Here is an 11,564-nt window from a genome sequence, read left to right on the forward strand (position 1 = left end):
CTACAGCACTGAAATAATTTCTTTTTGCCAATCTCACTGCACACCTGATAGCACCTATTCTTAGCTTCTCCACAGGCCCTTCCTGTAGGGACAAACCGGTGTCTGTCCATCTTTTGCCATGGTGCAGAAACTCACCAGAGTGAGCACAGGTTCACTTAAGCTCACACTCTGAAAGGCACCCTGGTTCCAGAGAGCTAAGAAAAAAACGTGCTGTGAAAGGTCTGCAGCCAAAGGTCTGCACAAATTTCCTAAAGGCCTCAAACACAAATTTCCTAAAGGCCCAGCAGCTGAGTTGCTTCGTGGTTGGTGCCACCCCTAATGCCTTGCACAGGATGGGAGCAGTCAGCAGGAGGTGGCCGCTCAGCCACACTGCATGGACACCAGCCCCAGGCATTACCTGGGGAGCAGCAGCTGCTGTGCTGGGGCCAGAGTGGTGCCTGAGGGACATCAGAGATGGGGTAGGGTCAGGCATGGGCTGTTGTCAGGTCTGCTCCCACTCCACAGGGAGTGAAGCTTGACATTTTAGCTATATGATGGAATACTTGGAATTTTAGCTACATGATGGAATAGCTCCTGTCGAGTAATAGGAGGAAAACTGAATTAGATGTGGTTGAAGCAGGGGGAGGGGGGGCAGAAGTTCTTTTAAAAGGTGTCTCCCGCACCGGAAAACTCACATTTAAAAATTCTGTAGTCAGGTCAAATTCGGATGTCTGTAGGCCAAAGGAAAGCCAACATAACCTCCTCCGCAAAGAAAGCCGGAGGGGAGTTTTATAATACTTTCTTACAGAGTAAAAGCTGCAGGGTGGGCGCACCTTCAGATTTCCCCTGAATTTTCCATGGCAGACGTAGCTACTCTAGAGAGAGCGCGGGCTCGTTGGGCGGCCGAGGACAGGCATGCTGCACCGGCGGAGGAGCGCTCAGCCCGTGTCTCCCCGGGGGACGCGGAGAGGCGGAGGCGGCCCCGGGGGCGGCCCCCAGCCCTCCCTGCGTGTCGCGGACTCACCTGGGGGCGGCCCGAGGCGGCGGCGGCGGGCGGCTCCCAGCTCCCGGCTGCCGGCGCTCAGCCCAGGGCTGCCGGGGCGGCGGGAGGCGGCGCGGGGCTGCTCCCGCCGAGCCCCGCAGCTGCCGGAGGAGCAAGGACAGCAGGAGCAGCAGCAGCAGCAGCAGCAGCAAGAACAGCGCCAGGTAGAGGAGCAGGTTGAGCTCCCACTCCATGCTGCCCGCGGCGCGGCTCGGCTCGGCTCGGCTCCCCGCGGACCGCTCGGTGCCGGTGGCGGCCGAGCCTCCTCCCCTGCGGCAGGAGAGGGGCACCGGGCGGAGGGGCCGCGGAGCCCGTCCTGCCTTCACCCCCCGCCTCTGCGGCCCCTCCCGGCGGGGCAGCCCCGGCGGCAGGAGGGCACCGGGGCAGGGGCGGTCGGTGCGGGGGCACCGGGGCTCCACCGTGCTGGCGCTCCGAGCCTGGCGCGTGTTGTCCCCGCTCCCTGGGCACAGGTCCCCAGTCACACAAACGATGTCACACAAACGACCGCCTGTCACCGGCAGGAGAAGCTCCTGGGGTGGCACACTTCGAGTCGGAGCCTTCCGTCCAGACTGAAATGCCCACATGTGCACCCATCCTCGCTGCCTCCCCAGCCCGAGTCACCTTACACCGCACAGGCCAAACAGCTCCGAACGCCAGCGGCACCAGGAAATGTCTCTCCCCTTGAAGATGTTTGAGAACCCTGCCCGTGGCCCGAAGCAAAAACACTCGTCAGGTATTGCCGTGGCAGTAGGAAAGTTATTCCGAGTTTTGGCCACTCGACTCAGATTTTGGTGAACGATATGATTGTGATGGACCCACCATGAGTTCTGCCTTTCATGGTTCCATCTGTCCACTTCCCTGCATGATTTGTCTTGGCTCGAGTCATATTCCCAAAGCCTCCAAGGATTTATAAGCCAGGGAAGTGAAATTTCAGAGAGGGAACATTAGCACGGCTGCCTATACTGCAAATTTTGTGAAGGCCTGAGAAAGTACTGTTTTCTGAAGAAATATGTATTTAAAAACAGCTCATAAATTCTACTTCACCAACCCTCCCAAATTCTTAACATAAGTATAGCATCACCCCAAGTCTGACCTAAGGAGACAAATATGTATTGAGTGTATATGATTTTACACCAAATCTTCTATCCTTGTGCGACCTGTGAATAGTATTTCACAATAGAGCTCAATATAAAAAATTGAGGCAATTTGGGAAAATGATCGCTTACCTTTTCTTGAAGTAACAAAACATCATTCTGACAACTTTATCCATACTGTAGAAAACATCACCTGGTGGGAAAAGGCAAGACCTGCATCCATCATTCTCTAGTGCTCTCTGTGATCTCTGACACAATAATTGGACACTTTCCCATTTTGCTTGTATTACTATGAGCAATCCAACTACTCACAACAGTTTTCCTGTAAGCATTTCTGGGCAGAGAATGAAGAATTGGGATCTTTGGAAAATATGGAGAGATTAACACATGGCACAGAGAATACTTCATGTGAGACAGTCTGCTCTTGTGCATGAGACCCTGCTGAGAGGATGTTCTACACAACAGGAGGCACTTCTCAACCACACTTCTATCTTTTAACAACCCCTGCATTCTAAGATACAACTGTAAATGTGAAATTTCATGTAAAATCAGACAAATCAACAAAAAAATGCATCCCCTGTTTTAAAAGGAGCATTTTAGTATCCAGATTTTAAGAGAGGCTGTCCATGCAGAACAACAAAATCACTTGATTGAGAAAGATTATGACTTCCAGCATTTCAAGGCAGTCAAAAATAATTTCTGGTCTGTAACAGATACTTGGAAGCTGAATAAGCAGGAGAAATAATTGGAAAAAAAAAAAGCCATTTTGATTTAATGGTTTAACTTGATTATCTGATAATCCCCAATGTTATTAAATGTGCTGTCATCTCTCAGGGATCAGATGGGGCTCATAAGCTTGTCAGTACTCTGGATTTCCTCTGTATTGTAGGACTATCAATATTTGTGGTACCAGCAAACATTTTCTGACACCTTTCCAACAGGAAAAAAAAAAACCAAACTAGATTCCAAATAGATATTCACTTAATTTTCACACTCCTGAGCTCTTGCATCAAGCCAGCATTTACCTTACCTCTCAAGTAATATTTGAGATTAGGATATGAGAAAGCACTTTTTTTCAGGAAACAATTTTGTTCTATTTTTGCCTGTTCCCCATGAAATGAAATTACAGTTTCTACTTTAACATAGACACCTGTTGGTTCTTAAGAGAATTTGAAGATGCTTCTAAAAGGTTTGAAAATCTTAAACCACACTAAAATCTGAACTCAGACATTGGTTTTGTATATTCAGAGCCTTCAACTCAAACTGTAACAATTCTGGCTTAGCATGACACTTAACTCAGCAACTGGTTTCACTTAAATCCATAGAAATCATGGAAACAGTTCGCCTGGAGACAGGGAAATTGCAGGGTATGGAGACAAAAAAAGGAGAGGTGTAACTTATTTCCCTCTGACTTTGTTGCTTGCCTGGCATCCAGCCTTGGAAACACTTCCCACTTTCCCCAAGGGATTGCTGAGGGCTGGGAACCAGAGTTCATTCCATGCAGCACTGTCTACAGGATCAGAATTTCTGGCACCACCCTTTGGAGCAAAAAAATTCTTAAATTCTTTCATGAGAGCAGTAAACCCCAAGAGGTGATGTGAAGGTTAAACTACAGGTTGCAACAGCAAGAATATTTTGGAGTTTACCCTGAAATGTAGCCTATGTAGCCTATGGAAGATGATCGAGCTAGAAGCATCCAGCAAGTAGATGAAGATATTATTACCAATTTGCCTTAAGCTGGTGTTTGGATGATTTTCTGGCAGTTCTGGATCCCTTTCTTTTGTCTGTTTTGGTTTTGTTTTCTTTTTTTTTTTTTTTGTTTTTTTTTTTTTTTGGTTTTTTTTGGGGTTTTTTTGGTTTTTTTGCTTTGGTTTTTGGTTTTGGGGGGGTTTTTGTTTGTTTCTTTGGGGTTTCTTTGGGGCTTTTTGTGTGTTTTTTGGTTTGTTTTTTGGGTTTTTTTGGGTTTTTTTTGTTTTGTTTTGTTTTGTTGTTGGTCTTGTTGTTGTTTGGGGTTTTTTGTTTGTTTGTTTGTTTGGGTTTTTTTTTTAAATAAAATTATTTGAGCATATATACCAGGCAACTCCTTTCCTAAATTTTCACCTTGGAAGCTGTGACACATTCCTTCTAATATGTAAGGGACAAAGGTGCTTATCTGTGGTTCAGATAAAGAGCTTGTTTGAGTGCTTCCCTGGATTGAGATTCCCTTGTTTGAGAGCTTGTTTGATCCAGTGTTTCCCTGGATCCTGGCCAGAATGTTCCTCATCTCAGCGGGAGGCAAGGATTGCCCATCCTCCCACCCCCCCCCAGAACTGTTCACCATAAAAACAAATAAAAAATTTAATTATTACATCTAGGCAGAGCCTTTCTTCCCAAATAACCTTATCAGCGGGAACAATGCATACATCATGTCATGCATGGGTGTGGAAATGAGCAGGACTTGCAGCCAAGCAGCAGAGGCACATTGCAGTTAAGGCTGCTATGGAAAGAGAAGGTCAATTTCTTATTTATTTTGATTAGGCCATAAAAATTGCTGGCAGCTTGCTGTCAAGAAGCAAAGATTCTGATGCAGTTTGCTTTTCTTCTCCAGTCCTCAAATGAGATTTTCCCTCCAGGCTCGGTTCAGTAAGATCATCCAATTCAAGCATTTCAGCCCACAGAGCATTAAGCTCAAAAGAAGAAACGCTTCCATGTGGGCTCAGTAGATCATCAGGATCTTCTTTCTAAAAGTTCCTGCTTTAGCCTAAGTACCTGTGATTTATTTGCTTATTTATTCACTCTGCAGGGTGCAACACTCACTCCCTCTGAACACCCAGAGTATTTCCAGAGTACAACCACTGTAGCCCTGCCCTCCACTGTTCAGAAACACAGAAATTTCTCAGCTTCTATTTCATGAACCATTTATACTGACCTTATTTTCTGTTTACCCTCCTCCTACAGATTTCCAATGCTGTGGTTTTACACTTCCTTAATTTGTCCATTAAATCCTACACCCTTCCTAGCACATGTGCAAGCACCAAAGCTGTAAAGTAACCTTTGTGTGAAGAAGACAGGCATGGATCAAAGGGGACACAGCTGATTTCCAGCCCCAATACCTGACTTATTTCCCCTGGAATTACATCCAGCTCCCCCTGAAGCTCACCATCATCACCACCTTCTCTGTTTTGAAAAGGGTGCTTTGCCACCAGCCTGTTGGATTGAGGCACCTAACAGTTCACTGAGAGAGCAGGAACAGGAATTTTTCCCACTCCACTTCAAGCAGAAATCTCAACATACGGTGAAATTAACATCTTTTTGTAATTGATGAAGAGTAAGTAGTTTGGACGACTCCCACAAACAAAAAAATCCCTTCCAAATTTGCTGTTAGTAAACTTGAAGAGTAACAGAATTTAATCCCAAGCCTTCACTAATGAATATTGTCACCAAATTCACACAACAAAAACGTAAAATCAGACAGAATTTCCACATAAAGACTGCCAGTAAAACTCCAAGGGCTAATTGCTTATTTTTGGCCTTGGAGAAGGAGTGTCTTTCTATAATGTCATCGATATTGTCTTAATATTTGTGACGATATTTATCCTAAACTGAAAGTACAAAACCAGCATGGGAAAATCAGGCAGCACTTCTCCTCACCAATACAAACTTGTGAGTTTCAGAAACACAACTTACATTTTAGTTTGTACTAGAACTGTAGTGTGTTAACAGGGTTTGAAAAGACAGCCTAACTGAGATATTTCAACACTTTTGTGTGGAAAACGCCAGTGTCTGGGGCTTAATATTGGTGGGAAGATAACATTTTCTCGTTATAGCTCAAACTAGGCATAAAGGCCACTTGTAAAGGCCTTTTTACTTACGGGCAACATCTCAGAACAGCAGGGAGGGATGTTCCTCTGGCAGCCTGGATGTCTCGGCTGCATTTTTCCCTGCAGCACTGACCGCCGTGCTCCCGACACCGGCCCGGCTGCTTCCTGAGGGCTGCAGGGCATCCGCACCTTGCGGGCTGGGCACCACAATAGTGTGAACCACTCCAAATGTCTGGCATGCATGTTTTGTGGGTTTTTTTTAAATTCCAGATGGCTTTCCCGACACCGGCACTCCGGCATCAGCTCACGCTGCCTCTGTCCCTCACGTGCCGCCTCACAGCTGAGGCGCACACCCTGCGCTGCTGCGGCTTCTCCTCGGGGGCTGTATGCAATTTTAGGCACCAAAATGGAAGCAATATGGAAAAGACATGGAGCTGTTGGGCAGCACGAGGATGCTGAACGGCCTGGAGGGGAAGCCGTGTGAAGGGCGGCTGAGGGCACTTGGTTTGTCCAGCTGGCGGAGACTGAGGGGAGACCTCAGCATCCTCGGGACGGGGAGCGGAAGGGCAGATGCCGATCTCTGCACCCTGATGACCAGGGACAGGACTCGAGGAAACATCATGAAGCCGAGCCGGGGCAGGTTTAGCTTGGAGAGCAGGGGAAGTTTTTCCAAGCAGAGTGTGTTCGCGCCCCATAAGGGATTTCTCAGGGCCGTGCCCTCCCTGAGGGGACGCGCGCAGGGGCGGGAGCGCGGCGCGTGCGGGCTGGGCACGCGCGGCGCGCGGCAATGACGCGCGCGCGCTCCCCCTCCTTCGCCCGTCTCTCCGCCCGTCACCCTCACGGCGCGGCCATGAAGGCGACGCCGCTCTCCAACTGCGAGCGGCGCTTCCTCCTGAGAGCCATCCAGGAGAAGAAGGTGCGGCGCCGGCATCCCCCTCCCTGCCCCTTTCCCCATCCCTTCCCCGCTGCCCGGCTGTCCCCGGGATCCGCGCCCGCGCGGTGCCGTCGCATGCCGGGCATGGCGCGCTGACCCTCCGTGTATTCCCGCAGCGCCTGGACGGGCGGCAGTGCTACGACTACCGGAACATCCGCATCTCCTTCGGCGCCGACCGCGGCTGCTGCATCGTGGAGCTGGGCAGGACCAGGTGGGAGCGGGAGCTCGGCTGCGGGCCCCGGCTTAGCTGGAGCCTGAGGTTCCCAGAGAGCTCTGTAAACAGATTTTAACCTTTCAAGCCTTAATGTCGTAGTATTTCAAGGGTAGGAGCAAAGAGGAGAAGATGGAAATTAAGTAAGCGGGAAAGGGATGGTGTTTCCGTGATTATTGTAGTTACAGCTAATTTATAAAATGCAAAATTGTTCCCTAGTTTCCCTATATCTCGCATTTTGCATTCTTCCCCAAACCAAACGACCCTTTTTTGCATGTGTAAAAATGAAATATAAGCACTTTATGCATATGAATATGCACAATATGAGTTATCGCATTATGAATATATGCACAATATTTCATTACATTTTCTCATGTGTTCGAGTCAATTTTTAGTCTTAAAAGACAGGAGTATGTTCTAGTTCTTAATGTTTGGTTCTTTCAGTTGTTGACCAAAGTTTAAATCTGTATGATAGGCGTTGAACAAGAAACTGTCAGGAGTGAAAATTACAAACTAAAACCCTAACCACGTGCTTTTTCCCCAAGTATGTGTTTTGTTTCTAGGTTTTCCCTGGTATGCTCTGTGACTTGGTGCTTTCTTTGCCTTGGCAGGGTTCTTGCCCAGGTCTCGTGTGAACTCGTTGCCCCTAAGCCCAGTCGGCCCACGGAAGGTGTGCTCTTCTTTAACCTGGAGCTCTCACCCATGGCTGCACCTGGGCTGGAGCCTGGCAGGTAATGAATGTCTAAAGAGGACTAAACAAGGATGGCATAAAAGCCACTGTAATCGTGTTGAGTTTGGGTTAATTTTGTTCCAACAGGCAATCCGAGTTACTGGTGTCACTGAACAGACTGCTGGAGCGATGCCTCAGAGACTCCAAGTGCATTGAGACTGAATCTCTCTGTGTTGTTGCTGGTGAAAAGGTAGGAAAACTTCACTTCTGATGGGTTTAAACTAAAAGATACATGTAGTCCAATTTTAAGTTGGCCTCTGTCTTATGTTGGATAGTAGAAGTACTGATTTTAGGTTAGTGTAAAGATTCACTCATCTGATTTGAGAGGATTTTTACTTTGCCTGTCTGCATAGGCTTTCTGAAGTACTGGGACCCTACAGAATGATGTTTAAATTGTGCTGAAGTGCTGCATACTTCGTCATAACTAAATCTGGGTATCTTCAAATATACCAAGATCTTTCATCTTCTTAATCAAAGACCTAAGGAAAATATACTGGGTTTTTCTGGTTCAAAAAAAATGAACTAGTTTTAAAAAAAAACAAACTTCTGTGAAATCCAGCAGTTTTGTTATTTTTTTGTTTTTGTGAGGTTTGGCAAATTCGGCTGGACATGCACCTGTTAAACCATGATGGCAACATCACTGATGCTGCCAGCATAGCAGGGATTGTAGCTCTGTGCCATTTTCGCAGGCCAGATGTGTCTGTGCAAGGAGAGGAAGTAACTGTGGTAAGTTGTTTTTGTTTTTTGGTGTTTTTTTTTAATTTCCTGAAATTTCTTTGTCACTTTAAAATCAAACAAGTTTCATAAATAACTGTGTTCTGGGCCAATTCCTTTCAAAGTACACTCCTGAGGAACGTGATCCTGTCCCCTTGAGTATCCACCACATGCCCATTTGTGTCAGTTTTGCCTTCTTCCATCAAGGGTAAGATTTTGAGGTCTTATGTACCCATATAAGGGGTATAAACCTTATATACCCATAGTTATTAATATGCAAACCAACTCCTTTGTTTAATTGTGTTTGAGGGTAGTAAGATACCTCAAATTTCGACTGTTGCCTCATATTTCAAACCTTGATTCTAGGACCTATTTGTTGGTGGATCCCACTGAACGTGAGGAGCGGGTGATGGATGGGCTGCTGGTAATTGCCATGAATAAACACCATGAAATTTGTACCATCCAGTCCAGTGGAGTGGTCATGCTGCTGCCAGATCAGGTAAACCTTTGCTCTGACCAGTCCTTCTGTGGTGTACTGACTGCTTCCTGTGCTGCAGTCTTGATGTGGTAATATCCGTGACATTTGGAAACTGAGAAGTCAATTAACTGTCTGATTTTATTGGAAGAGATTATGTATTTTTTGTCTTAGTGGAAGAGCATAGTACTGTGTACCATGCTGCAGAAGGGATGTAGAAAATGCATTGGTTTTGGTCAGATATGCATATTTTTATTTTCCCTGAGATTTGGCTGAAAAAAACCCCTGCAAATTATTTCCAGTTGCACTATGGAAGCTGTTAACTTTTTGCATAAAGTCTCAGTGAATCCAGACCCTCATGCTAAGGTGCCATATTGTGTTTGTAATTCCTGTGATTGAAATGTATGTGATTCTTAGGATGCTCTGTAGTTTCAGTTAAAAACCTCTTGATTTCCTGGTTGTAAGCTGCTTTTTGTATGTGTAACAGATTCTGAGGTGCAGTAAAATAACAGCTGTTAAGGTTGCAGAAATAACAGAACTGATTCAGAAAGCCTTGGAAAATGACCAGAAAGCCAGGTGAGTGTTTTGGGAAGGGCTGGAAATGAGATTTTTTTAGGGAATAATGTCAGATTGTGGTTTCCGCAGCAAATTGTCTTCACTTCTATTTGTTTTAAATAGCAAGCATTTGTATATTTGAACTTGAAAAGAGCAGCAGTTTTTGGTTATCCTGAAATAATGTCTGTTGCTGAATGGCCAGGAAAGAAGGCGGCAAGTTCGGCTTCGCAGAATCCATCCCCAACCAAAGGATCACTGCCTTCAAAATGGAGAGTGCTGCTGTGGACACCAACGACGTGGAAGAACAGGCTGGAGAAATCATTGCTAAAGCTGACCCTCCCTCAGAAGTGTATCTTTTCCAGGGTATTACCCAAGGGAAAACCAGACTAACACACATCTAAGATTCCTCTTGGGTTAGGTAGCCATATAACCTTGAGAGGAAACATCATCATCCTCATCATCATCATCCTGGTCTTGGTTCGGTCTGATTTTAATTCCTTGCCTAAAGTGCAGAGCTGAGGTCAGAGCTGTGATTATTACATTGACTGGAGAAGTGGCACTCTGAACTCCCCTTTAGGGCTGTTGTCCCCAGCTTTGCACTCAGAATATAAAGAAATGTACCAGCAAACACCAAGGTTTTTCTTAACTCCTGCAGTTTTGCCAGTCCAGTAGTGCACACTCCTGGCACAGCCCAAACTGGGGAAGGAATAGAGAGCTCCTGGGGAGACCTTGAAGAATCTGAGAAGGAAGAAGCAGCAGAAGAGGAAGGTGAAAGTGAGGCAGCTGCTTTTGAATGTGTGAAGGTGGAGACTGAGGATACAAGTACACTGAAGGAAACTAAGAGTGGTAAGTATTTGTTTTCTTAATATCAGATCTTATTATATCACTTTATTAACAGTTTATAGTTAAAATGTGAAAGGTCTGTAGGAAGAAAGAACCATTGTAGCCACTTTACACATTTGCTAATTCCACTTGACCCAGTCAGTTCTTTTCAAAAGTTGATTTCTGTAGTATGGGGAGGGCTCCAAATGAATCAGTAACCCCTCGGGATGTTTGTTTAAAAATGCTGTGGTTATTATTTACAGGAGTTGTTTGTACAAAGCTGACCAGCAGTTTGGGGTTGGTGGGGTTTGTGTGTTTTTTTAGATGAACCCATTGTTGTGTCCGACAGCGAGGAGGAAGAAGTTGTCATTCTGGAACCACAGGAACTACCAAGGAAAACAAGGTAAGCAGCAAGTGGAATTAGGAGGGGAAAAGTTTGTAAGGAGTATTACCAGGAAGGGCAGGATTTTGGCAAGGCCAAGAAAGGTTTCAATGGATAAAAGGGAATACAGATATAGCTGAGAGCAAGGAAGTTTAAATCTAGCTAAATCTCTTCTGTCCTGGGAGGCCAGAACCTATCTGGCCTGCAGCTCATTTGACTCATTTTAGTCCTTCCAGAGGGAGTGAGAGCATACAAGTGGATCTCAGTCAGAGGCTCCTGAGAGCTGCTGCAGACATTCTGTGTGCTGCATTAGAGCTGATGTTGAGTTTTACCTCCAATAAGTGAGATTTGCTGCTGTATCCATGGAAACCCTTGTTGTTGGTGCACTTTCAAAAGATTAACTTACACCTTGGCCCCAGGAATGGGGGGGAGTTGCCAAGTTATGGATAATCAGCCTGTGTTATTTTGAAAAACTATTCAGTATGTTTCTCTGATACAACTGTTGTTTGCTGACAGAACACAGGCCAGCTCCAAACAAGAAAATCCAAGTAAGAAAGCATTTAACAAAAGGAGAAGAAAGAAGAGAACTTCTCGTTAAAGCCACCATCCCTCCTGCAGGAATGCTGTATCATATGGATTTTGGTGTATTATTACTGAGTTTATTTTTGTAGATAATTTTATTTCCTCCCCTCCCAATATCTGGCTTTGCTTTTACATATATGTTAAACCATTGTACACAGATTTAAATAAAAAAATGGTGCCTGAAATGGTAATTGAAATCCTAGGTTTGGCATCCAGCTGCAGCAAAAACTCACCTAGTTCAGCT

At 45.7% G+C, this 11,564-nt stretch overlaps 1 protein-coding gene across 2 annotated transcripts; it reads left to right on the plus strand.

Annotated features, from left to right (window-relative positions):
* Window positions 1-6,715: 6,715 nt before the first annotated feature.
* On the plus strand, window positions 6,716-11,505 carry EXOSC9 (exosome component 9). Of its 2 annotated transcripts, none has more exons than XM_063157050.1 (12): window positions 6,716-6,831; window positions 6,966-7,060; window positions 7,672-7,791; window positions 7,878-7,980; window positions 8,379-8,516; window positions 8,630-8,712; window positions 8,871-9,003; window positions 9,467-9,555; window positions 9,737-9,883; window positions 10,190-10,380; window positions 10,681-10,759; window positions 11,255-11,505. In XM_063157050.1, the coding sequence occupies exons 1-12, from the start codon at window positions 6,766-6,768 to the stop codon at window positions 11,334-11,336; spliced, it is 1,326 nt and encodes a 441-aa protein (XP_063013120.1). In that variant the 5' UTR covers window positions 6,716-6,765; the 3' UTR covers window positions 11,337-11,505. The 2 variants fall into 2 exon arrangements, with proteins under 2 accessions (XP_063013120.1, XP_063013121.1); XM_063157051.1 differs by having other exon boundaries at window positions 10,199-10,380.
* The last annotated feature ends 59 nt before the right edge of the window (window positions 11,506-11,564 follow it).

Source organism: Melospiza melodia, chromosome 5, assembly GCF_035770615.1.
Source record: "Melospiza melodia melodia isolate bMelMel2 chromosome 5, bMelMel2.pri, whole genome shotgun sequence".
Classification (NCBI taxonomy): Eukaryota; Metazoa; Chordata; class Aves; order Passeriformes; family Passerellidae; genus Melospiza; species Melospiza melodia.

Excerpts from the sequence above, each read along its gene's own strand:
- EXOSC9 (XM_063157050.1), top strand. The coding sequence starts at position 6,766 with ATGAAGGCGACGCCGCTCTCCAACTGCGAGCGGCGCTTCCTCCTGAGA. Across the intron at positions 9,004-9,466 it reads TCATGCTGCTGCCAGATCAG|ATTCTGAGGTGCAGTAAAAT; the intron begins GTAAACCTTTGC and ends TATGTGTAACAG. Across the intron at positions 9,556-9,736 it reads GAAAATGACCAGAAAGCCAG|GAAAGAAGGCGGCAAGTTCG; the intron begins GTGAGTGTTTTG and ends CTGAATGGCCAG.